Source organism: Dryobates pubescens, chromosome 15 (genome assembly GCF_014839835.1).
Source record: "Dryobates pubescens isolate bDryPub1 chromosome 15, bDryPub1.pri, whole genome shotgun sequence".
In the NCBI taxonomy this organism is placed as follows: Eukaryota; Metazoa; Chordata; class Aves; order Piciformes; family Picidae; genus Dryobates; species Dryobates pubescens.
This window is the reverse complement of record NC_071626.1, coordinates 160013-186361: the sequence shown is the minus strand read 5'-3', so window position 1 is coordinate 186361 and position 26349 is coordinate 160013. Positions and strand designations below refer to the sequence as shown.

The 26349-nt window shown below is 51.8% G+C and overlaps 1 protein-coding gene across 1 annotated transcript in view; it reads right to left on the bottom strand.

Moving 5' to 3' along the window:
• The window catches only part of ITPR2 (inositol 1,4,5-trisphosphate receptor type 2), a 177266-nt gene that overhangs the window by 53025 nt on the left and 97892 nt on the right, over positions 1-26349 (bottom strand). The window contains exons 35-37 of the mRNA XM_054168078.1: positions 18718-18908; positions 17783-17925; positions 16509-16617 (exon numbers count right to left, since the gene is read on the bottom strand). Of these exons, the coding sequence (XP_054024053.1) occupies positions 16509-16617; positions 17783-17925; positions 18718-18908 (443 nt within the window). The remainder of the gene's footprint in view (positions 1-16508; positions 16618-17782; positions 17926-18717; positions 18909-26349) is intronic.

Below are 26349 nucleotides of genomic sequence, written 5' to 3'. Positions count from 1 at the left end.
GTCCAGGCTGGAGCCAACACAAGACAGGCAGAAGGGGATGCAGGCAGAGCTGAACCGACTCCATCACTGGTCACAAGCCACGTACCTTCCAGCATGTCCCTCTAACAGCAGAGCTCTCTGTACACAGCTGCCACAGCGCTCGTGGCTCATGCTGGCTGCATTACAGGACACCTATTTCACACAACATGCTGCTCCACATTTCCAGATCCTTCACAGATCACTGGGTCGTTGTGGGGAGCTGTTAAACCTGCCTGTGTACCTCCTGAAGGCCTGTAGCAGTTGAGAGGTGCCACAGATGTCTCAGCTGGAGGAGCTTGGCTCGTGACTTAGATAGGGGTTGGTCTTTTCCACCCAAAATGACTCTGTGATTCTATGACTACAGGCCCAGCTCTCTGCCCAAACAACCTCCTGGCAGTCAGCCTCCCTCCACAGAAACAGCAAGTCAGCTTTACACTGCTGCCTAACTGGCAAAGGATATTCCCCCTGTCCACTAAACCATCTGATGACTGATCCACCAAGCAACCACCAGCCAGTGAATGCAGCTGTCTCCTCCTTCACCCAGAGCAAAGGCTCTCAGGGAATCACTTGGGACACTTTCTCCTGCATTGATATTAAATGACAGAGAAAGTAGCCCAGGTGCAGGTGAGGCTAGTGCTGTGTCAGGGGATGGAAAGCCCATCTCAGGAAGACCGATGGCAGCATAAACCCTTCCAGAACCAGGAGCTCACATGGAGCCAACACAGCACACACAGCTGGCTCTCACAGCACCAACGCAGATGCTCCTACAACAAGATCCTGGATGAGTTATCAAAAGCTGCAGCAAGCAAACCCTGCCCCAGGGCACAGCCACCCAACAACAAGGTGCTGCCGGAGCTGCCAGGTACAAGCTGTAAATGAGCAGAGACATGGCACTGCTGGACACGGCTTAGTGGCCATGCTGGTGTTGGGCTGATGCTTGGACTTGATGATCCTAGAGAACTCTTCCAGCACTTATGATTCTCTCTTTCAAATGCAGACAGGTGCAGCAGTCAGGTGCATTCAGCTCCCCAGAGGCAGCATTCCCTGCATGAATCCCACAGCATCATGGAATGAGCTGGGTTGGAAGAGATCTTTAAAGGTCACCTAAGTCCAAGCCACCTGCAGTGAGCAAGGACATATTCAACTAGATCAGGTTGCTTGGAGCCCTGTCCAGCCTCTCTTTGTGCCCATAATGACAAGAAGGTGTAACACAGGTCACATAACTGCCAAAGGATCTGATGCCATCTGCAAACTGCAGGCAGATGGGAGAACAACACGATGCCAAGGGCCCCTGTATCTCCCGAGAGCAGTGTGGGTGCTCAGGTGTCCCTGCACAGTCAGAGCTACAGCCACAAACAGTCCTCAGTTTTGAACTGCAGCTGCATTAGCTTTGTAGCAGTGAGGAGCAGGTGGAATCACCACAAAGCCTCCACACCAGTAAAGACCAGTTTCTTGGTGGGCAGGGCTGGAAAACTTGCAGTTGTCTGATCCTTTTCTGGAGCTCAGTTAGCACAAGAGGGGAACCCAGACCCTGCAAACACGGAGCAGGCAGTGCTGGCAGCACACGTGGCTGGAGTGAGCCCATCACAGCTCTGCTATCAGAAATCTTCTCACTGGCTTTGCTGGGGTTTGGATCAGGGGCAAAGGAAACCACCTTGCCTTTTCCTGACCTGTTGCTCCTATCAGCACAGCAAAACAACCAAATCCCAAGGAAGTTTGCAGGTCTGCACTTGTGAAGAACACAACCCCCCACAACGCCACACACAAGCACCCTTGGTAGTCGTAAGTCACTTTGATTCTCTATGTACTGCTACAGTGAAGAATCAAATATAGCTTTTCACTGGCATTTGCCCTCTAACAATGTTCCAGGGTCTCTTCAGTAAACAACTATTCAAAATGAGTCTGTAAGGGGCCAGAGCTGTAATTACTACAATGTTTATCTGAGCCCCAGAAAGAGGGAAACAAGGAGCCGAATGTGCACCTTAAAGCCTCAGCTGCACCAGAACCACACAGACAAAGCATCAGCAGCCTCAAGTGAGCTGTGAGCAGTGTCCCTGATTGCTCTGGGCCCTGCCAGTGCTGCAGCTTCCCTCCAAAGACAGCATGGCCTTCACTGGCCTGCAGTTCCAGCTGAGGGCTGCTGCCGCCCCTTGCACTTCTAATGCAGAGCTCAGGTAGATCTACAGCAAGACACAACCCCTTTGGTGCTCTCCAGAGACAGAGCCCCACTCCCCCTCTCACCAGGGCTGCCAGCCTGCTGCAGGTGGCAGTGCTGCTGAGGGGGGGTTGCTGTCTGGCAGCATGCAGCCCTGGCACATGTAGTCCCCAAGCAGCAGTGCATCAACCCCCGAGCCGCTGGCTTACACACCCAGCTACAGCCCTCTGAAACCCACCAGCTCCAGGGCACTCTGCACTTCTGCTTCTCAGACTCCAGCTTCATCAACCTTTTACCTAACTTAAAGTCTTATGAAGAAAAACCACATCTACATATCAAACAGCAAAAAACTGCTCAAGTTGAACTCAGATCTGGGCTCAGTTCCTGCAGGTGCAGCCAAGCAACAACATGGAGAGGAACCTTAGAAAACACCACACAAAACAGCAGCAGAGCAGGAAGCTTCACAACCCTGCTGGTGAAGTTACTGTGGATAATGCTGCCTGGAGAGCCCTACTGCAGGGCAGCACTGCACGCTGTAAGCAGGCACCTGCCATAGTCCAACCTAAGAGCTATGGATCAGGATCCCAGTGCTGACTTTAACAGACTCTGAGAAACCTTCACTCCTACACAGCTCTCAACTCCATGGCTCTAGCTGTCAGGCGGCGACATCATGCCTAATGGCTAAGCAGCTTCCCCTGCTGTGGCACCAGCCATGGGGCAGGGAACTGCTCAGCCCAGCACCAGCCATATCTGCCCCAGCACCATTGCTGTGTGTTCAGAATGCAGCAGCCTGAGCCACAGAGCTGCTGCATTTTCCCCACAGTTTGAAAACAAACACTCTGTACTTTAACAAGAAATGCTGTAACTACGTCCTTGGAGGATTGTTGTTCTGTACCAAAGAATTACTTCCCTGCCCCACTTCCCTCCCCTATGAATTAGTAAATGAATTTCTGCTACAAACCCTCCAACCATATTCTTCCCAATCAAAGAGTAAAACGATACCCAAGAGAGCAGGGCAGCACAGAACCGGCGAGATCCTGCAGCCAGCCAGGCTGGGTGGAAAGCTGCTGCCACAGCCACACGCAGATGGGCACACAGGCCCAGAGAGCCCACAGGGTGAAACAAGACAGCAGCAGAAACGATCACAGCCCAGAGACATGTCTGGAAGAACACTCCCCTGGAAGCAGACAAATGAATCATCTGCAAGGAGGCCCAGGAGGATGACACACCACAGGCACATGCACCACAACAGGCACAGAGCTCTTTGGCTTTCTTCTGACCCTGCACGGCAGCTCTGGAAGCAATCCCTTAAGGCAAGGTCTATGTTAGGCAGAACCCAGGGTCTGCATCTATGGCAAATCTACTCCAACCTGCAGGGATTTTCTGCCGTTGTGCCCAGGGTTTGGGCTCCGGTGTTCCAGCAAACGGGCGATGCAGTGTGTGCCTGTGAACTCAGCCAGGGCGCTGAGAGAGTGCACTCTTACAATGCTGTAGGATGCAGTGCTGCAGGGCCTAAGTCAAGACCTACTCTCACAGCCACTGCACATGGCCTGAGAACAAAGTGCCAGCCCTGGCAGCAGGCGCACTGCTGGCACCAGAGCATGCAGCACCTGCACAGCTTGCATCATGCCCACGACAGGGCAGCCCCAGCAGCAGGGGGATGGGGGCACAGCAGGGCAGTGCAGTCTGCACCCCAGCACCTCTGCCTCGAACCTCTGTTCATCACTTGTGCTATATAGGATGCAAGAAACATCCAGAGGAACAGAGAAGCTAGAAATACAGGTGCCAGGCAGGGGAGGCAGCTGGCAGGCATCTGTAACTGAATTCCAGAAGGACTTGGTCTATTTTTAAAACTCTTTGTAGGTTAGCTTTAAAAAAACCCAAGCCAACAGGTGAACATTTCCCAAACCCTACACTGTTTCAAAGTTTCATTCTGAGTGCCAGGACTGTGTGAAAACTGTGCCACAGCAGCAAAGCACAGGCAGTCAGAAGCAGGCTGCAAAGCTCTGCAGCAGGGAGGGAGGGGGGAGGTCAACCATTTCACTTTAATTGCACATTGTAAGGCAAAAACCCTTTCGTTTCAAAGTGCAAACCAAACCTCTTCTGCTGGATTTACACCCTCAGCCAGAGGGACACTGCTTTTCTGTCAACTCCAAAGTGAAACCCGTTTTGCTGTACAGTACTCCCACACTATCTACTAAACCCCAACTCTGGGGGAACCTTGGTACCTAAGCAATAAAGCTCTACAAAACCCATCAAAATGGGAAGATTTTCATTCTGTTCTTTCCATAGTGGTAGCTGAGCAAGATGTTTTCATGTGGCCAGTCTGACACCAGAGCAGGGTTCCTGCCTTTCTCTCTTTCACAAGCCATCTGACCTGCTCAAGTTGTACCTAGAGTTTTCCACACCATTAGGGCTTCTTATTCTCCCACAGTGCCTGTTAGAGTCCCCATCCCTGGGGTCTTCAAAAAACCTGTAGGCATGGCACTTTGGGACATAGATTAGTGGTCATGGTGAAGTTGGGCTGACAGTTGGACTTGTGGGTCTTAGAAGTCTTTTCCAACATTAGTGACTCTATGATTAGATGATAGCCAGAGTCCTAATATTCTCTCACCACAGTCTGGGGGAAGGATGGTCATTTGTTCTGAGAGGGAGCACGTTATTGCTCTCCAGCTGTCAAGACCTCTGCTTCTGCATAGCTCCTTGGGTGCTGCCTCTGTTGATGAGAGGCAGGAATTGGGACCACTTCCTCACCTTCCCTTGGATGGATTAGCAAGGGAAGGTAAAAGGCTCCTCCATACAGCTCAGAATGGCTCATATGAAGTGGAAGAAAGCAAGGACTGCTAAAGCTGTGGAGAGCAACAGCCCTGGTTTGGCTCCCAGCGCAGCCCAATCTGAGCTAGACTCATTTATTTCTGAGCTGCTGCAGCAGGTTAATTCCTGTGATGATAACGAGCAGCCCCCGGCTGCAGCCTCGTTAAACTAACAGCATCCACTCGTTAGCAGGCACAGCCACACAGCCAGGGCTCAGGCTCGGGCAGCAAGGGGGCACAAGGTGTTGGCTGGGTAGCAGCTCTATTACTCTGTCCTGACTTGTGGAAAACGATCCCTGGGCAGCTGCAGCATGCCTCCCTCTGCCTTCTAACAGTGCTAAGTTACACACAGAAACGCGTGCTGAAAACAGAGCCCAAGATAAAGGCAGGGCTCAATTGTCAGCACTTTGCAAGGCAGAGTTGTGCAACTCTCCAGCACAATGGGCATGCAAACATCACTGAGGCAACTGTGTATGGGGGGATGCAGTGAAAGAAAGAGCAAGAGAAATGAGAAGAGAAAAATCTCTAAACACCAGGAAAAAAAAGTTGTTGGGGGTTGGTTTTTCTGGGGTTTGTTGTGTTTTTTTGGGTTTTTTTTTGTTTTGTTTTGGTTTTTTTTGTTTGTTTTTTTTATGCCTAATAATAAAAAAAGCCACTCCAGCAACCGCTTCCTCTTGGGAATGTCATCAGTCCAGGCTAGCAGCATGGAATAACATCACTGGATAGTGCTATTGCTTGCTGAATACTCCCCAAATGCACAGCCTGCAAGCCTGAGTGTGTCAAACACCTCTGGCCCTCGGTGCAGCACAGCTTTACCAATGGCCATTGCCTCAGTGGCAGCAGGGGACATTTTTAAGAAGCAAATGTTTTGTGTGCCATGCAGTCAGCCTGCCTGCAAACAGTGCCCCCGAGCCCTTCAGCAGCAGAGAATGCAGCTCAGAACTGCAGAGGGTTTGCTTTCTTCATGGCTTCTGGGCAGCAGCATTCTCCTTTTCGAGGGTGAGACAATGAACATCAGCCTCCATCAGAGGAAGAAGGATGGATTCCAAAATGTACTATGGAGAAAAGATGGGGTGAAGGTTGCAGGGTGGGGATGGAGCCCTCCAACTCTCTAATGTCACTTTACTCCTCAGCTGCTCATTAATACAAATAGTTGTGTAGGTTTGAAGCAGTTCCTGTTCCTCCATGTGTATTTGGGTTGGGTTGTGCTTTACCCCTGCAGCCACAGGACCTTCTTGTGGCAGAGAGCTGGGTAAAAACAAAGAGGTTCGTAGCAAGAACGTTTGCAGCTTCGTACGGACAATCCCTGCCTGACGCTGCTGGGGCTGCTCCCCTCCACAAGAGTCGATGAGAAGTCCCAGCAGGCCACCTGCACACATCAACCCCAGCACCTGCAAACCTGCATCCCCTGCCCAAACTGTCGGCCCTGTAACGCCCGACCTGCCAACCACCCCCACCCTGCAGCCAGCTTTGCTGCCCTGCCAGACTGCTGCTGGAAGCAGAGGGCAGAGCCAGAGAGGAGCACAGCCCCCCGCAAACCCGACCAGACACTGCTCCGTGATGTCCTGGCAGGGGGAGGGCAGAGGGGCAGGCAGGGCGAGGTGGGTGGTTGTTTCCTTTCGCCGCGGCTGCTGCCCGAGACGGGTTACATAATGCCTAATGCCAGCCCCGCTCGGTGGCGCGGCGAGGGATCCGCCAGCCCCCACCGGCGCTGCAGCAGCCGTTCGTCAATCGGTGTGCCGCTAATCAGCCCATTGGCTTCCCGGGGCCCGGGCAGCAGCGCTCGGCTCATGCGGGCTCACGTCCGCTGGCAGCAGCCTTAATTGAATCTGGGGCCGGCAGCTCCGCGGCACACGTGGGGCCCCGCCGGGCTGCCAGGCGCTGCGGGCATTACATAACCGCGGGCACCGCCGCCAGCCCGGCTCCCGGGCACCGGCACATGGCCCCGGGCACCGGCACATGGCCCCAGAGCATCCAACACCGCGAGCATGGCCCCCACTACCGGCCACAACAGCTCGGCAAGCAGCTGGGCAAGGGCGAGGAGGCCGCAGGAGATGCAGAACATCCAAAGCAGGGCTCTGCACCCAGAGCTCTCCCACGAACACTAAGTCAGGCTTCCAGGGAAAGGCGGCCCACAGCCCGCTGCCCTGCCAGGGAGCAGCCACCCACGCACCACAGGTACCTCCTGCTTGCTGCAGCTGTCTGGGACTCAGCAAGCCCCCGGCTAGCTGGCTGCCCCCAGCCCCCCTGCCCTGAAGGCTGCCAGAGGCTGGGTCACTCCTGCGTGTCCCACTTGCAGCCATGCCCAGCCTCCATCCCACCTATCCCAGCACACGCAGCAAAGACTGCCAGCCTGCTCCTGCCCAGCACACACCCACAGCAGGCACACACAGGGAGGATTTCACCACAAACAACCAGCGAATCACTGAGGTTGGAAAGAACCTCCAAGATCAAGTCAACCACCAACCCAACACCACCATGCCCATTAAAACCCTGTCCCCAGGTGCCATGGCCACAGGTTTCTGGAACACTGCAGGGATGGGGACTCCACCACCTCCCTGGGCAGCCTCTGCCAGTCCCTGATCACTCTTGCAGCAAAGAATTTTTTCCTCATCTCCAATCTAACACTCCCCTGGCACAATCTCAGGCCATTTCCTCTCCTATCAATTGTTACTAGGAAGAAATCAAACCCCACCTCACCCCAACCTCCTTTCAGGCGGTTGTAGAGAGGTCTCCCCTCAGCTCCCTTTTCTCCAGGCTGAACAACTGCAGGTCCCTCAGCTGCTTCTCAAAAGCCTTGCCTCAGGAGCCTGGTGCTATTCACCACTGGATAAAATGTGCCTCCGCCATGTCAAAGACAAGGACTGGAGACCCTTCAGGCAAGGGGGCTCCTACCCATGTCATCATCTGCAGGTCCTGCAGCCACAGCTGACAGCAGAGTGCTGAGGGCAGGATGGGGTTAACACAGCCCAGCTTGTGCTGGTCTCAGCCCCACGTCCAGCTCACTGGCTTGGCAGCTGGTACCCACTCCACAAACACTGCCCAGGCAGGTCTGTAGGGGAGGGTGCTACACGCAGGTCACTGCTTTCTCTTGTCTGGGACCATCCTCTTGAGCTGCAGATCCTCAGAGCCACCTTCACCAACAATTCTTCCTTCAGGAGAACGAGCACTGTGCCAGGCTGGCCAGCACAGCAGGCATTGTCTCTGTACAGCTCCAGAAGGGACTCTTTCAAAAGCATGCCTTTTCCCAGGAGAAGCCAACGTCTGAAGAGGAATTTGTGCAGATAACCCAAAGCCAAGCTTACTGAATCAGTGATTGTGAAGACTTCATACCATGCTTTGCAGCAAAGCTTTCAATCACGAAGCTCAGGAGGGGCACCCTGTTTGCTTGGTTCAAGGAGGAGAATTGGGCACCCTGCCAGCTGCCAGGCTCTGCACTCACACATGCAAAGCCCTGCTTCCACCTTCACAGCGACCTCCTTTGAAGCTGAGTCACTTGGTCCTCTGGAGAGGAGCCCAAAGCTGGAGTTAGCTCATGGTACCTTACAACACTGCTGCACTGACATGTGCCCACAGCAGCAGTACCTCAAGTATGGCTTCAAATGCACCAGGGCAGTAGTAAGGCACTGGAACAGGCTGCCCAGGTGTTCCAAGGTGATGCTATGTCTGAGTGACCCATCACAGGGGAGATCAGTTCCCCTCCTTCCCTTGTCCCTCTGCATCCCTTCAGAACAGCAAAGAGATCTAGAATGAGCAAAGTGCTGGCCCCACCATGCCGGTCACCAAGTCAGACACAAGCGCTGCCCCAACTGCTGCCTCCCCAGGGCAGCTCCTGCTCCAGTCAGATGGGCCCTGGGACTAGTCTTAGCTGCACATGTGCCCTCCTGGCCAGAATGTGTCTGAAAGAGCTGCTTTGTGCCCTGCTGCAGCTGTCCTGCCACTGCTGTGCCACCTCCTGTGGCGCCGGAGGCCTCTGCTGAAGATGGAGCTGTACATGCACACTGTAGTCCGGGGCAATAAGGCAGCTACTTTTCAGCTGGCAGAGCTGCAGTGGGAAATTAATAGCTCAGAACCGTGCAGAGGGCTTGAGAAAACACTTCTAATTGACTCTGATTTCATTACCTCACAGCTCTCACGAGTGGCAGAGCCCCAGCTGGCTCACCAGTGAAATCTCACTGCGCAGGGCTGAGGAGCAAAACACAGAGAGAGAGCAAAGTACTGGAGACGCAGAAGCCATAAACTGTTGGCTAGTTCAAAAGAAAACTTCTTCACAGCAACACTTCCCAAATGGTTCTTTCTTCAGCTAAATTCAGAACAGAACACAGAGAAGATAAAACCACGTGCAAAACGTAGGGAGGATAGAGATGGTTTAAAAAGTCAAGAGAACTGTTCCAGCTGCACACTGCTTAGAGTTTAAAAATCAGGATAAATGCTGTTGAATCAAAGTCTCGATCAGCTAGGTGACTCCCTGACTTTTCATTTAAAAGGGAAAAAAAAAAGCAGTGAAAGACACAGATTTGGGTTTGCTGGCAGGCTAGGACCTGCTGCCCAGCTGAAAGGAGCTCCTGCAGTATCCTGGGGACAGAAATCAGTGGGGCACAGAAACAGCTGCATTCAGCCAGGTGACTGCAGAGCAAAGCCCTACAGCCAGCCTCACAAAGCATCAAGCAGGGCCAATGTGACAACCAACCAGAACGGCCCTTGGTGCCACCCAGGGTGCACTGACTGACCATCACCCACTGCACCACTAGCAGTCAGCCTCCACTGGTATTTCTTCTGCCTCCCAAGAGCAGCCTGGTTAATGTGGGCCTGCTCACAGAGCCAGGACAAGCCAGGCCCCACAGTCCATTGGCCAGCAACATTCCCCTGATGAGGAGCAGAGGAAGAACTTCCCTACAAGGTGCAGGACTCCCTGCCTTTGGTTAAATGCACAGATCTTCTGAGAGCCACTGACAAACATTTGTATATTTGGAAGAGTTTTATTTCCAAAGGGCTTAAACTTCCTCCCAGAGGCCTGGGGGGAACCCTAGAACTGAGAACCTCCAGTTGGTCATAGATGAGAAAAGACCTGGTTCCAGCAAAGCCCAATGTTCCCCTGGAGTCACCAAGAATTCTTCACACTGGAAAACCTGAGAGTCCAGGTTATCTACGTTTTGGGGGCACCTGAGAGAAACTGGCACCCAGCCCTACCGGTGTGGGGCTGATAGGACACAAAAGCTGCCACACAGAGCTGAGGAGTCCCCAGAAGTCAGGTGTTCTGCATGAGAGAGGAGGAAGGCACTGAAAACTCAAAGGGGAGGGGAATACAAGACTTGGAGGAAACAGGCATCTGAGGGGATGTGGCTGGCGTGGCTGCCGGGGGCGCGGGGACAACATGTTTTGAGCAGCTGCCAAGAGGGATTTTCAAAGTGCCAACCCCAGGTGACAGCTCTGCACCTGGAATTACCCACACCAGTCCCAGCCTCCCCAGCATGTTTCCGTGTCTCCCAGCCCAGAGCCAGCTGAGAGGCAGCTGAGCAGCCAGCACAGCCCCTGGGCCATGTCCTCCCGGGGTCGTGTTGGGCATGAAGCTGCGGCACGTGCGGGCACCCAGCCAGAGCCCAGCGTAGCAGAACTGCAGTGGTGCCTCAGGGCCTCCTTGGCAAGGTGCCACGTGCTGCCCGTGGAAAGCTGCTGCAAGGTAAACAAGGCACAACCTGCACAAAGTGTCCTTTTCCACCAGCTGAAAGAACACTTTCAGGCTGTGCCCAAGAGAAACAGCTCTCTGCAATAAGCCTGAGGGGTCAAAGCGACACGGAGATAATTAAGCTCCTTAGGGCAATCAGCAGCTGCAGAACAGGCTCCTCATTGAGCAGCCTGGTCAGTGCAGATCTTTTAGATACTCTGGTCTGCTCCCTGCCAGCTCCAGAGGTCAGGTAACCATAAGTGAACCTGGCTCTCACTTCAGTAAACAAACACATGCAGAATTCACCAAAGCATATTTCAGGCTCTGGGATTTGTAGAATAAAATTGGAAGAACAAACACTCCAACGACCCCAAAGAAATCCCAAATTAACTACTTGTAATTAAAAAATCTCATGATTTCCAAGCCAGATCTTGTGATTCGTTTGTGGCCTGACTCAGGGTTTTCAGTGCCCAGGGCTGGCAGCTCTGACTAAGCAGGGATGTGAAATAAGAGCCAGAGTGCCTGCCCGGCAGGCTCCTCTTTGCCTGGGACAGAGGACAAAGCAGCTCTGACAATTCCAGCTGGCAATGTCATCCAGGCACTACCCGAGGCCAAACACGCTCAGTGAAATCCTCACCGGACAGGGAAGCTCATCCAGCGCTACCAGAGGCTGTGGCTGCTTAAGAGCTGTTTGTGAAGCCCAAAATAACAAATTCTCTCTTTCCTGAAAAGGGGGGACAGGACCACACCACAGACTAGGACCTGGCCATATGTCATTGGTGATGCAGTCCGTAGAAACGACATCAGTATGAAACCAATCTGAGAAGGGTGGGGTCCATTTCCTCCTCATGTCTGGCGAGACAAAGACTTCCAGATCAGCTTTCATCTGTGGCCTGGAATCAAGCCTGCTCTGCCTCTTGCTTCTTGTGGCAGGGGTAAGCAAGTAATTGCAGCCATTCAAAAGCAAAGAGCTTGCTCACTCCTGCTCCCTGTCAGATACTGTCTCCTTCAGTAGGCTTCCCCCAAGCTCTTCCAGCACACTGCAGTAGGTTGTCCCTGTTCCTGATAGAGATAGGTGGCTCCAAGGTGGGGCATGCATCTGCAGCCACAACCCTTGCATCCCCCTGCATGACACAAAACTGGAAGCCTTCCCTCCAAGCATCTCCTCACATCTTGTGTCTGGCAAGATTGCCCGGTCGAGGACTGGGATCTAATTTCCACCCTCCTGCAATGCTCAACCCTCCCTACTTGCTCACAGGGTGACAGACGAAGAGCAAAGGCGTGGAAAGAGGCTGGGTGGAAGGGCTTGGCCAGCTCTCATCCCTTCCCTTCCCTTCCCTTCGGAAGCAAGGCGAGAGCGCAGCCCATCCTGCTATCCCAGACAGACACCTGCAGTTCTTTGTGTGTGGACTGACCCAGCCAGAACACCTCCAGCCACGGAGCCTTTCTGAAGGAGCTCAGCTGCTGAAGCCCCTTTCTGAATCCCCATCCCGGACTCCAGCAGTGTCTGTAACCCCTGTTCACAGCACCCCTACCAAGCTGTCACCGACCATCCATCCCAATGAGTCCATTAGCCCCTGCTTTGTTCTGTTTGCTCTTAAGACAGAGATCAAAGATTTGGGTCTGGTGGCATCAGGCTGGTTTCATTTTCACGACTGGCTCCCGGGTCTGACATAAATATTAATTGGCCCTCCCTAACACAACTCATTGCATTCTGCTCAGTGCTCTCCTGGGCCTCACTGCTCACTCATTAACCAAAGCAACAGCAAATCTGTGGCAGCCAACAGCACCTCAAACCCAACCAAAACAACAGAAAACACCCCCAGGAAACACAAGAAGCCTTCTCCCCTTACAGGGAATTCCAAACCGAAGGAGACATTTTCTCTTGCCCCCCTCCACAACTGCAGACGTCTGGTGCTGGGCGAATAGAGCTGTGTAGGAGCAGCAGCAGCAGCAGCTGACCTGCTCCCGCAGGCAGCAGACAGAAGTCCACAGTTGCCACACAGTGGTGTCTGTGGTACTGCAGCAGTCCTCCAGGCTCACCAGTAAAGACAAATCTTACCCAGCAGTGACACAGAACCTGCTCAGAAATGGGGCTCCCTGAAGAGGGAGTGGGAGGAGAAGCATTCTCCAGCCTGAGCCAGGAACAGCTTTATGCAGTTTTCTTTTCCACGCTCCCCAGAACAACTGCAACCATCCCAAACATCAGCATACTTGCAGCTTGTTTCTCTCTCTAGACTCGGCAATCACAGATTCCTTTGAACTCCCCTTCCCACTTCTATGTAGCTAGCAAACCTTTTGGGATGTCAGCTGGATACCTGAAACAAGCACCACTACAGTTAGAGTGCCCATGGGAATGATGTTTGTCCTCTCTTTAAGTGACTCTAGGAGCATTAATGTCTCTCAGACACTTGATGTCCTAAGCATCTACTCTGTTACAACCCAAACCACACAGTGGCAGGACACAGAATGCACATTCAAATACTTATTGTCTAACAGCGTTCCACCATGGAGGTAATCTGCTGCTCATTAGGAAGAGAGATGGAATAGGAATAGCTAACCTGAAATAAATATTTATGCATATGCATATATCATCAGGAAACATTCAGCACGGCTGGAGACATGAACCATAAAACTGCTGACTCATTTTACACATTAACCTGGGCAGTCACCCAGCCCCTTGCCAGTCTAGAATCTGCCAGAACCTTCTACTCAAGTCCTAAAAAAAAATCTTCAGTTGCTTTATTCATTGCTTAGAAGATATAAATAAAACCTGACAACAAGGAAACCTCGACCCTGATACCTCTGTGCTGTAGAATTTGATTCAAATAGCTACAGTGAGCATGGATTTGAACTTCTAGATGAGCTGAACTCTTCAGGGAAATCCACCCCACTTGCACTCAAAACAACACCAAAATAAAATCCAGCTGCTGTTTTTCACACAAAGGATGCTGCTCAGTGCCAAGGGGTTTGTACCTGAGGAGGGAGAGAGGAAACACTCCAGCTACGTGAAGGGTCCCTTTGTTAAACAGCTCCTTTGCCTTGCACTTTGCCTGTTGTTTGTAACTAAAAGTAATGCCAATGGAGCAGGATGCCAAAGTCTGCAGGCAGTTACCATCTCCCTGATGCTTTGCTGCTCTTAAGACCAGATCCATAGAAAGGAACTGCTATGAAAAAAAGTTTGGGAAGATAAGCAGCATCCTTGTGCCACACTCTGTAAAGAGGAAATGCCAGAGCAGAAATCAGTTGCTGGCGAGTTCAGAGCTACTCCAGGTTGTTACAGTTTTGGCTGATGCTGTCTAAATCAGTATCAACAGAAGTAGTATTTCACAGCATCAGATGCTTCTTCAGAGGAAAGAGGTTATGTATGAGAAGGGCAGGTGATACAGGTTCCAAACCAATTTATCAATCAGGAGTTGGGGCTTCATATTTCAGCAGCAAATCTGGGTGAGAACACTTCATACTCTGAAAATGTGATAAAAAGAAGCTGCTGAGATTACAGTCTCTAGGAAAGATGTGCTTACAACCAACCTGCCACTGGATATGCTTATGACTTGGAGAGCAAAGAAAACAAATTGGTCTCTTCTCCCAGGCAACCAGCATCAGAACAAGAGGACACAGTCTCAAGCTGTGCCAGGGGAGGTTTAGGCTGGAGGTTAGGAGGAAGTTCTATACAGAGAGAGAGACTGCCCATTGGAATGGGCTGCCTGGGGAGGTGCTGGAGTCACCATCACTGGAGGTGTTCAGGAGGAGACTTGATAGGGTGCTTGGTGCCATGGGTTAGTTGATTAGGTGGTGTTGGATGATAGGTTGGACTCGATGGTCTCGAAGGTCTCTTCCAACCTGGTTTATTCTATTCTAAATCAAGGTTTTGACACAAAGAAGGGAAGGGCCAGTGAGCAGTGCACACCATTGCTCACTCACCTGAGCTGAAGGGTTACTTGGATCACAGTGACAGCTGCCAATCACACATCATCAAGAGAGGGCAGGATCCTGAATGCAGCTGGTCCTGCAGAGGAGTTAGGCTGTGTTCCACTCCCCGGTGCTCCTCTGATACCAAATCAGGAGGTCCCTCTCCATAAGAGATCAGAAATCATGCCTCCTACCTGTCCTTCACACACAAGTCAGCATGAGGCCTCGCAGCCATGAAGGCCACTGGCATCCTGGGCTGCATGAAGAGGAGTGTGGCCAGCAGGCTGAGGGAGGCTCTCCTTCCTCTCTGCTCTGCCCTGGTGACGCCAGACTTGGAGTATTGTGTCCAGTTCTGGGCTCCTTGGTTCAAGAGGGAGAGGGAACTGCTAGAAAGAGTCCAGCAGAGAGCTGCTGAGATTCTGAGGGGACTGGAGCATCCATGCTACGAGGAGAGGCTAAGAACTGGGGCTGTGCAGCCTGGACAAGAGCATCCTGAGGGGGCGGATCTCATTACACTGCTCAGGAAGAGTTGGGTTTCCCTGCCTGTGCTGCTTGTATCTGCACAGAGCAGGAGAGCTGATGCTCTGCTCTTGCTGCCTTTGTCTTCATCTCACTTCTCTGCTTTGAGAGTTTTTTTATCCTGTCTAGCAGGTTGCTCAGAAGCCTGAGCAGTATGTTCCCATGTCCATATGTGACAATCAAAACAAGCAACACAGAACAAAGACGCTGTGAATATTTCCTATTTCTAGTACAGGGCTCCTCTACCATAAGAGAACAGAAAGTGTTGGTTCTTACCAGGTTGTACAACTGGAGAAAAACTTTCAGCTTTAAAATCTCAAATAACCAGCAGTAGGTCTGGGCATCTTATTCACCACAGACCTTCTCCTTCTTAAGGTCAGGCTGGGGTTAAGATTGAGTCTGCCTGGAGCATCCATCCTGTGAGGAGAGGCTGAGAGCTGAGGCTGTGCAGCCTGCAAAAGAGCAGCCTGAGGGGAATCTGATGAATGCTGATCAATAGCTAAAAGGGGCAGTGCCAGGAGGATGGGACCAGGCTCTTGCCAGTGGTGCCCAGGGGCAGGCCAAGGGGCAGTGGACACAAACTGGAACCCAGGAGGCTCCATGTGAACATAAGGGAAAAATTCTTCCCTGTGAGGGAGGCAGAGTCCTGCAGCAGGCTGCCCAGGGAGGCTGTGGAGCCTTTTCTGGAGCATTCCAAACCCACCTGGCTGTGTCCCTGTGGGACTGACTCTGGGTGGCCCTGCTCTGGCAGGGGGCTTGGACTGGATGGTCACCTCACCACACTGGGATTCTGGGTGGAGAAGAAATCACACAAAAGGCACAAGGACCAGATGCAAAAAGAAGGGACAGCTGATGTCAGTCTGCACCTAGCTGCTGCTATCCCAAGGCTCAGGCAAGAGGCATTTGAAAAACTTTGTTTTGTGGAGGAGAGTGGGCAGTAAGGGGAGAGAGGGTGCGCACGCAATAAGTAGACACTTGTAGGGTACAAACTACGCCACTTCTCCCCAAAGCTGGCAGCTCTGCCTACAGATTGCATATTCCCATCACACATTTCCAAGCATTAAAAAGTAAATGGTGTGCAAACGTCGGGCACCAGAGGCAGCAGGAAAAAGCTGGACACTGGCAATTAAACCACCTCCATTTCCAGGTGATTTCATGATCTATACAGGCAGGGGTGGCACAAGGAGACTTGTCTCCAGAAGGACAAGGTGCCCAAGACAGAACCACCCCACACATCAAGGCTGCTGCTAATTCCTTCCACCTTCCCTGCCTGGACTCTTTTCAAGTCCCTGGTACAAAACCATCTGTGTAAGGCAGGTGGTTTCTTCTGTCAGTCTGACCTCCTACCTGGCTGCATTGCTGCTGAGGCAGCACCAGGCCATTGGGGCATGCCCAGAGGCTGTGCAGGACAGGGGGGGAGCAGTACCTCTTCCGCAAAGTTAGTTTTCTTGTCGAGCATTTCCCGTAATGTCTGAAGAATTTTAATGCAGAGCTTTTCTTCTTTCTCCATTAGCTTCTTTGTGTGATTAATCAACCTTAAAGTAAAATATTAAACCTTAAAGAGCATTGCACATCGCTGCTAAGACACGCTACAATTTCTTCACGCAGAAGTTGCCTGTCACTGTATTTCTCCTCAAGGAAAGGCAATAAAAGCAGACAAGAGAAATCATAATTAAAAAGGAAATGGAGCTTTCAAGGTGCTGTGAGATGAAAATCCAAAGTTGCCATTTAATCCCTCCTTTATTAAGGATAACTTACTTTAACCTTTATTTAAGGGTAACCAGTGTTCACCATGCATCTTGCAAACTTTCAAGCTGCAGCCTGTACATACTTCTGACAGTTAGCAAACAGTACCCAGCCAAAAGGACTCCCAAAGCCCTCACATGGGAGTGCTCCCAAGTGCAGACATTTGGGTGGACCTTAATCGTGGCTCACGTTGGCACAGCAGCCTCACAGGAATGTTCCAAGCCAGAAAACAAGGCACATTCCTGGCTCCAGCAAGCTCTGTGATGGGCCTTAGGGTTTCAGTCAGCTCAAACAGGTCCCTGTGCAGAGCAGGTCCTTGCACTGCTTCACACACTGCTGGAAGAATGTTTGAGAGGACACAAGAGGGAGAGAAATCTGAAGGCATGCAGCACAGGCACTGTGGCCAACACTTTACAGTGAAAGATGGCACCAGTAACTGCCCCAAATCACAGCCACCAAACCCAGGGCTGGGAGAGCTGGCAGGGCATCATCTGGTACACAGCCTGCAAATAAGGCATCTGATCACTCAAGACTGAGCAGGGGTGTCATGAAATGTATTTTTAGAAGAGCTTGTGGCATTTTAAAACTGAAAACAAACCCCACAAAACACTGGGCCTGAGCACCCCACCTCATTATGAATCCTGCAAAGTCTTTAGTTTCTGATGGAGGTTTGGACAAACTTCATGGCCAGACCAGCCCATTAAGAAAAGCACAGCAGGGTGAGCCTGCCACAGTTAACAAGCAACTAATGTCCCACTGCTGGACATGCAGGGCAAGCAGCATCTCTCTCTGATCCTCTCCAGAGTTCTAAACTGCTGAGACCTGAGTTTAAGCTTTCAACCCGAGCTCAGATACCGTTTAAGTCACTGCTGACAAGCATAGGGAAGTGCTGCAGATGTTAGCTCCCTGCTACCTTCTCCAAAGCAGCAAACACATCTCTCCCCCCGCACTTACTTGGACATGAAAGCACTGCATCGTATCCTGGCGTCGCTCCCCTCGGGGAAGAGAAGCTCTGGGCTATGCAGCACATCAACCAGCACCGAGAACTCTGCTTGCATCATGGGAGTGAACTGGTGCTCCAAGGAGGACACCACATCCTAGGAAAGAAGAGAGAGGAATGACCTCCAGAACATCCAGAGCGCCAAGGTCCCCAGAACAGCAGCGCTGCAGAGCTGCACAGCACCGTGGGCAGGACTACCTGGTGGCCAGCTGCAAGAGCCCTGGCTAGCCCAGGCTAAGGCAAGGCAACATCCAGCCTTTCTTCACTCCTCAAGCAGGGCAAGAGGAAAGAGGTGCCCATTTCTGCCTGCTCTGCAGCAATGCTAACAGAACACTCAGCAGCAGTCTGGATGCTAGTGGGCTGGAAACATCCTGCTTTTCAGCGTGGTACTGGGGCATCACCTGAGGTGTTGTGCTTCCTTGGTGTTCAGGGCTCCTCCTTTCGTCTGGGGCCTGCTCTTAGCTCATGAAGTCCTGATGTTGTCTACCCACTATGTGCACATGGTGATCTCCACCTTACAGGTGATCTCCAGTGGCACAAACTTGGCTTCTAAACCTTGCAGTAGCCCCTCTGCAGCCAAAGTGGGGCATGTGTCCATCAGAAGGCAGGAAGGAGATCCTGTTCTGCAGAACACTTTGAGCTAAAGAACATCCTACCCTTCTCTGCTGACTTCTGCAGCAGCCAAAGTCAGATCAGGAACCAAAAGGCCCTGCGTGATGTCTTGAACATGCACCAGAGAAGAGGTGAGAACCTCTGCTCCTGCCACCTGAAGTGCCGAGGTTACTGCAAGCCAGCAGTAAAAGTGCCATGAGTCTGCCTCTGGGTTCTCCACAGCTGGCACACAAAATCTCTGCCACTACCACGGCCCAAACCTTTCCTGTTTTCATACCTGGAGCTTCTCTATGATGTTCCTGTAATCCCAGGCAGGCCCTCCAAGGGCTTCTTTGAAGCGGGGTCCGGTGCGGGCTGACATCCTCCAGCCCATGGCAGCCCTCTGCACCATGTTGGAGTGGCTCTTCATGAACAAGGTGTTGACCTGGCTGTCCAGATCCACTGGGATGGCAATCCCACGGTTCTTGGCTGCCATGGGAAGGGAAAACAGAGAAGACATTGACAGGGGTAACATCCTGGAAATCTTGTGAAGATGATGGCATGGCAGGTGCTGAGGCTGCTGGGGCTAAGAGGCAGAGGGGTCTCACACCAACAGGCTCTGAAAACGAGGACCAAAAATCCAAGGTGGGAGAAATCAGCCACAACCTAGCTACAGACAGCTGCACTATCTTAAAGGAGAGAAGGATCATTGCCACTATCTGTACCATCTGCACAATGCTTTTAGAACATTTCACTAACTCAAAACCACCCTAAATCTGCTCCAGAGATACTAACGAGTCACAAAGTGCATGCAATATTCCTTCAAGCAGCCAGCCTGCCTGCTCAGCACTAAAAGCAATTGCTCCTTCCAGTGGACATTTGCTCATTTAGCCCAAGTGCTGTGTGTTGCTTTTCTGTGTTTCTCCTCTGAGGACCTTGAGAACCCAAGTGCATACAAATGGAACCTGGCAAAGGCTGGCTGCTCCCTCACTTTGGGGTTGTTCGCTCACAGGGCTCCCAGCTAGCTGAGGAGCCTGGCTATGTAACTGACAGTCACAAAGATGCAACCAGCACTTCAAAAAAGGCCATTTTTACCTTAATTTTTGTTCAGACTTCAGGGGCAGGAACTGACAGAAGAGAGAGCAACAGAGGAAAAAAAGCCTGAGGAAAGACATGCATGAAATCTTCCAGGGCATCCATTACTAAACTGCTATTGCCTCCTGAATTGTTTCTTGGAAAGGAAGTTGGAAAGAATGTTGGGAGGCATCTGCCTTCTCCTCCACAACAACCTCTGCACCCCTCCATCCCACTGGAGATCAGAGTGATGCTCTCCTATGGCTCAGCATGAGTCGTCTGCAAACAAACAAGAGGTGCATGCAGCATCATCTGTTTGAAGGATGAGGTCCCACTGGAGTGATCAGGTTTGCATCCTGAGTCATTCCCCTGAATTTCCATGGCACAGCTTGTGCTTAATAAAACCTCAGAAGTGGAGAACAGTTCCAGTTCCCATGTGGCAATGACTAATCACAATCAACTCTGCAGTTTTCTGTGGTGAAACTTCTGAAACCAGCATCAGACCACATTCCAGTCCCTCACAGCATGGGGCTGAGGCAGTGCCCTGCCACTCTGCACTGCCAGCAATGGAAGGGATCACAACTGTTCCACCCCTTCGCACCTCTTCAGTCATGCACAGCTTTCAGTACTGAAGCTGAGCAGGCAGCAGGTGCCCTTCCTTCCCAGACAGCCTAGGCATCAACCCCCACACCTGCACAGCCACGCAGGACGTCAGGAGCCCAGCTCTGATGGATGAGGGCTGGGCTGCTGCCAAGCACAGTGAGTCACAGGTCCCAGGCTGAAGCTTTCTCTGCCTCCAGCTCTGCATTGTAACGGCAGCAGTTGTTAGAAACCTAAATGTAGCTGTGACACCTCAGCCCCAGTCATAGGGTGCTTTGTTCTCATCCCTTTCATAGCTCCCACAGGTGCAGGGTACCTTCCCCTCGTCCCACTGCAGGGCTGAAAACACCCATGCAGAACCAGAGCCTCCACCTACAGGTGAGGCTGTCTAAGTGGGATGGAAGTGAGAGAGGTCTCATTCTGTTTCTGTGGGCACTTGCTTTGAAACAGCCTGCCACAGGGAACTGGAAAACAGTAATATTCCATGGGTCAGGATGGGAACACACATTTCCCCACAACCATCAAGAATTGTGCTGTCACATAGGATGAAAAAGCCCTCTATGGTCATCTAGTCCAACCATCAACCCAGCACCACCATGGCCATGAACCCTGTCCCCAAGTGCCATGGCCACACATTTCTTGAACAACTCTACTACCTTCCTGGGCAGCCTGTGCCAGGCTTTGAGAACCCTTTCAGTCAGGAAGCTTTCCTAAATCTCCAACCTAAGCCTCCCCCGGCATAATTTCAGGCCATTTCCTCTCCTTCTATCACCTGAGACTAGAAGAGCCCAACCCCCACCTCACTGCAGCCTCCTCTCAGGGAGCTGTAGAGAGCAATGAGGTCTCCCTCAAGCCTCCTCTTCTCCAGACTAAACACCCTCAGCTCCGTCAGCTGCTCCTCCCCAGCCCTGTTCTCCAGACCCTTCCCCAGCTGTGTTGCCCTTCCCTGGACCCACTTTAGGACCTCAAAGTCTTTCTTGTGGTGAGGGCCCCAACAGTGAACCCAGGACTCAAGGTGTGGCCTCTGCACTCCTGCTGCCGCTGTGCAGCAGCTTCCTTGCTGGCAGCTCTTCCTTTTCAGTCTCCATCGCTTTTGAAGGCCAGGCTCCCGATTGCCATGAGAAGACCATGTCCGGGCGGCCATCACCTCCAGTGACTGCTTGCCCACATCACCTGGGCTAGTTTTCCAAACACATTTGCCCTGTGGCTGCTCCCTTTGCTGCAGCAGTTCACGAAAGTTCTGCCAGTTCTGCAGGCTGCTGCAGCCCATTAATCCAATCGATTATGCCCTACTGTCAGTCACTGGGATGCTCCCGGGCAGTGCTCACCTCTCGGTAAGTGATGTGTACGCAGAGTCCTGAGACACCCTGGAATGACTTCAGCAATAGGGAGGTGTGGGGTTCAGAGAGGAACCCAGCCTGCTGCCGGCCTGCAGGTGCCATCTGAAGTGAACAGCTTCCATCAGTGTCTGAGCAGCAGTCAAGGACCATGACTGTTCAAAGAGCTGCAGCTAATTAAAACTATCACAAAGAAAACCAGAGAGAGAGCCTGCCTTGTTTTGAAGAGTCCTTACATGTATAATTCCATTTGTAATTAAGATTTGTATTGGTTGTCAAAGGGCACTGTTGAAGTCTAAGCTATAAACAAAGGCTTTGTCTTCTGATCTCCTTTGCAGCTTGTAGAAAGTTTATCTTTCATTTGTTTCACATTTCATTATTTAAAACAACATGAAACATATTTCTACCTTTAGGAAAGCTGATGAACAAATGTGAACATCAATATTTATTTTTAATTTAGGTGTTGTAGGCTGCTTTCCTCTTCAAACTGTGTCAATCTCCCTTAACGTACAAACATAAAATATTTAAGAGCATGTTTGGTTTTGTTCCACTTAGAAGTACTTTTGGACAGCACTCAAACTTGCCAAGCAGGGCTGGAGCTGGGAGACAAAGCAGTCAGGAGGGGGTAAAATTCTGTCTTCTGTCTGGCCTGGTGAAATGGGACAGAAGCCTGCTAGGTGTCTGCATGGCACCAGAGGTACCCAGCAGGACACTGACCAGGCTGGACTAGAATGTGTCTACAGGCCCACCTCAGAGAGGCTGAGATTGCTGGGGCTGTTCAGCCTGGAGGAGACTGAGGGATCTGATCAATGCTGATCGATAGCTAAAGGGGCAGTGTCAGGAGGATGGAGCCAGGCTCTTCTCAGTGGTGTCCAGTGACAGGACAAGGGGCACAGGAGGTTCCATGGAAGCAAAAGGAGGGTGGCAGAGCCTTGGAGCAGGCTGCCCAGAGAGGCTGTGGAGCCTTCTCTGGCACATTCCAATCCCACCTGGCTGTGTTCCTGTGGGATCTACTCTAGGTGCTTCTGCTCTGGCAGGGGGTTGGACTGGATGGTCTCCAGAGGTGCCTTCCCCACCATTCTGTGATTCTGGGCCTTCAGCTAAGGTGTATTCTGTCTTGCAGTGGAAGGCATAGCCCAGGATTATCTCCTGCCCAGGACAGCCTGCACAGGGCCATCACAGCCTGAGCACACCGCCCTGCTTTGGCAGGCTCAGAGGAGAGGGGGTTAACCAGGCAGTGCTCTGCACCAGCAGCCCCCAGCTTGCTGCTCACAGCTGTGCCATCAGAACAGCCATGGCTGAGCGAACCACATGAGCCAATGGCCAGCAAGGCAGAGCCACACATCCAGCCAGGTCACAGCAAGCCTGCTCTGGGCTGGACAGCTCCATCTGTAGCCAGTGCAGCAGCAGCTTCCTTCACTGATTAAACTACCCAAAAGTTCTCTGAGATGGGGACTCACAAGAAAAGAGCAACAGGAGTGCCAAGAATGAACTCACAACCTGACACTCTGTGATAGGGCTGGACTCCACCAAAGCCCCAGTAGCACAGACCAGCTGCCCACAGAAGGCCTGGGACGGGCTCGGGGTGGGGGGTTGTTGCATTACTTGCATGCAGCTCTCTTTACAGAGGCAAACTGGAAGGGAAAGGCCCTGTTCCAGGAACGCTTGCTCACTTCCTACATGACCCACACCTGGATGGAAAGGTGCCAGGAAAGACCTGGATTTCAAACAAGCAGACAGCCCTGTTGGTAGGGATCACTGAATCCTTCCAGCTGGAAAAGCCCTTTCAGATCACCCAGTCCAACCATTCTCTGACTCTACCAAGGCTGCTGCTAAACCATGGCCCTCAGCACCACATCTGCCTCAGAAACACCTTCAGGGATGGGGATTCAGTGAGGTCTGCCCTCAGCCTCCTTCCCTCCAGACTAAACAACCTCAGCTCCCTCACCTGCTCCTCACCAGACTGTTCCAGCTTCCCTGCCCTTCCCTGGACCTGCTCCAGCCCCTTGATGTCCTTCTTGGAGTGAGGGGCCCAAAACTGAACCCCAGAACACAAGACATGGCTTCAAACAGGGCTGAGTCCAGGGGCACAATCCCTGCCCTGCTCCTGCTGACCACACCATTGCTGCTCCAGGCCACACTGCTGGTGGCCTTCTTGGCCACCTGGGTACCCTCCTGGCTCATCTTCAGCTGCTGTCACCCAGCACCCCCAGCACACTCTGCAGTGCCTTAGGCCAGCCCTGGTGTGTGTTTCCCGGGGGGACATGCAGGTGTTTCAGCCCTGACAGACAGCCCCTCCTGCAGGGGTGTGGTGGGCAATGGGGGGACACACAAAGCCAGCACCCACCTGCCCCTGCAGCCCTTCCCTGCTGCCGCCCCTGGATGGCTGCAGACAGCTCTGTGGTGTTCCCCTACCCGTCCCAGCTGTCGCTTCACAGAGCGATGCATATTTAGTCCAATTAATTTTGCTCCACAAATCAGCGCCTCCAGCTCCTTAATCATTTCCTGACTGCTGAACAAATGCCTTTAGATGGGGAGATGCAAAGGCTGGCAGCAGCCAGGCTGCTCAGGCAAAGGAAAGCTTTGTGCCAATCCGCCACCCTTCACTTGCAAGGCTTCTTCCCGGCACAAAATCTACACTAAAATATTTATCAGCCTGTAAAAAGATCATCACTCAATTTTCCTTGCAATTAGGGAAACACAAACAGTTAAAATAGAATAAAACATGTGCTTCATCTGAAACCTATTCTTCCTGCTGTCAAAGAAGTAACAACAGGATAATTATTGTATTTGAACTAGAAAGTGAAAATGAAGGCCTAGCTCTTTGTAGAACAGGGGAAAAAGGATTTAAAACTCAAATGGGAAATGAAATAAAAGTATCTTCAGGGCTGAAAAGGTTGTTACAGGAAAGTTAAAATAGGCACAATAACTCCAAAGCAGCAATCAAATGCAACCCACATTTGCTGGGTAATGAGTCCTGTGGTGCCTGATCAGGGACAGGGCTCCAGAGGACAGCACAGGGTGGTCAAGGAGTATCACAGGAGAGCGCTTTGGGTTCTGGCCAAAGGGCTGTTGGTGAGCTGTACCTGGGCAATAAATGTGCAGCCAGAAATCACTTCCCTGCTCCTTCAGACTGTCTGCTTCCTGCTGAGCCACAGCCTTCAAGATCTCTTGAAAGATGCACTGAGCCCCATTTCATACAAAGCCAGCTTTCCTGCCAACCCTCCTTCCTCCATTTTCTCCTGGCCCACTGACCAAGAACACACTTCCAAAGCTGGATCCAAACCTCTGATTTACAAACTACATTTATTTAGGTTATTCACAACCTAGAGTAATTTATGTCTGGTTGACTGTGAGTGGGCACTGTCCTTCATCTCAAATGTCTCTTCTTTGTGACTATTTGTTTACCTAAGTCCTTTTCAAAGAGCAACAGCACAGGCTGTGGGGCTTCTGTAGTTTGTTATAATCCACTTCTCCCTTCCCGTGACCATCACACTACAACTTCCTCTGTGCCTGTTTCAGTAACAGGTGACAGGAGGAGAGGAAATGGCCTCAATTGCAGCAGAGAGAGTATATTTGTCTATCACCCTGGCAATCTGCCCCTGAACCAGACATATTCCAGTAAATATTTATTATTTCCTGCCTGTTTCTGCTCATTCCAGCAAGCCCAATATTTGCAGGACAATGAAAGCCTGATGCACTTGGGTGTTTATGTGCTCCAAATCTCCTGGAGCCACAGAGGGGTCTGCTGAAGAAAAGCAGCCTCGATGCTTCTCACCCAGCTGCAGGCAGACAACTGCCTGCAGACACAGCAGCAAGTGAAGCCTGAAAAGCTTATCAAGCTTTTCCCTAGTGGCTGAGTGCAGCTGGAGTACTAGGGTTACATGAAATTAGCTTCTGCAACAGACCCTTTCGCTGACCTGGAAGACAATGCCCACTCTTCAGTGCTCATAAGACAGATGTAATGAGCTCCAGCTCTTGAGGCAAGCCTCATGTCCCCCAGCCAGCAACAAACCAGTAAGCACTGAGCAGAATGTATGTTGCTTAAACCTGCTCTGAGAGAGATATTTTAGAAGTGCATTGTTATATGGATCTTTGATATCCTGGGAAATCTGTCTATGATCTTTCTTCCTCCTGAGATTTGTGCCTAAATCCAGGGCTCCCGTGCACACAAAAAATAAAGTAAAAAATCATGTTTGCTCTTTCAACTCCACACTGCATTTATTATCCCCCAAAAGTCTTTGGTCCCTGCTGTAAATCTGGCCAATCCTCTCTCTCTGAGATACAGACAGACTCTTTCTAGAAGCCTGTTTTTTAATCCCTGCTGTGAAACATGAAGGCCCTAACATTAAAGCTGTCAGACTCTCAAGTCGAACAAAAATAAAAGGCAGAAGGGTGCTCACAGATGGGTATCCAAAACCCAGCCAAAGAGCCAAACCCTGCCTGGCTGTGCCACGGAGGAGCAGACACTGGTGCCCAAGGAGATGCACCATGGCGTGTGCCCCTGCAGAGCGGGGCAGGGGCCTGCACCCCAGCCACAGCAGTCTTTGCACAGGAGTCTGATGGAAACTGTGCTCCCCTTCTGCTTTGCTCTTTAGGGACATCCCCCTCGCCTTGTCCCTCACCCTCCCAGACCCCTAAAGAGGCCATGTGGCAGTTTACTGCCACAACACAACTCCCCCCACTCCAGTCCGTACTTTGGGAAGCTCCTGAGCAGCTCCTGTGACATGGGTGAGGCCTGCACCGGAGGACCCCAGAGGGCTGTGCCAGCCTTAATGACTCTGCTAGCACCTGCTCTCAGGGGACAGCCATGAGGCTGGCAGGCCCATGGCACCCCTAGGTGCCCTGCTGCCAGTGCAGAAAACTCCCAGAAAAGGATAGGGGGCGATGCCCTTCACTGGCAGCGTAGCTCCACTTTG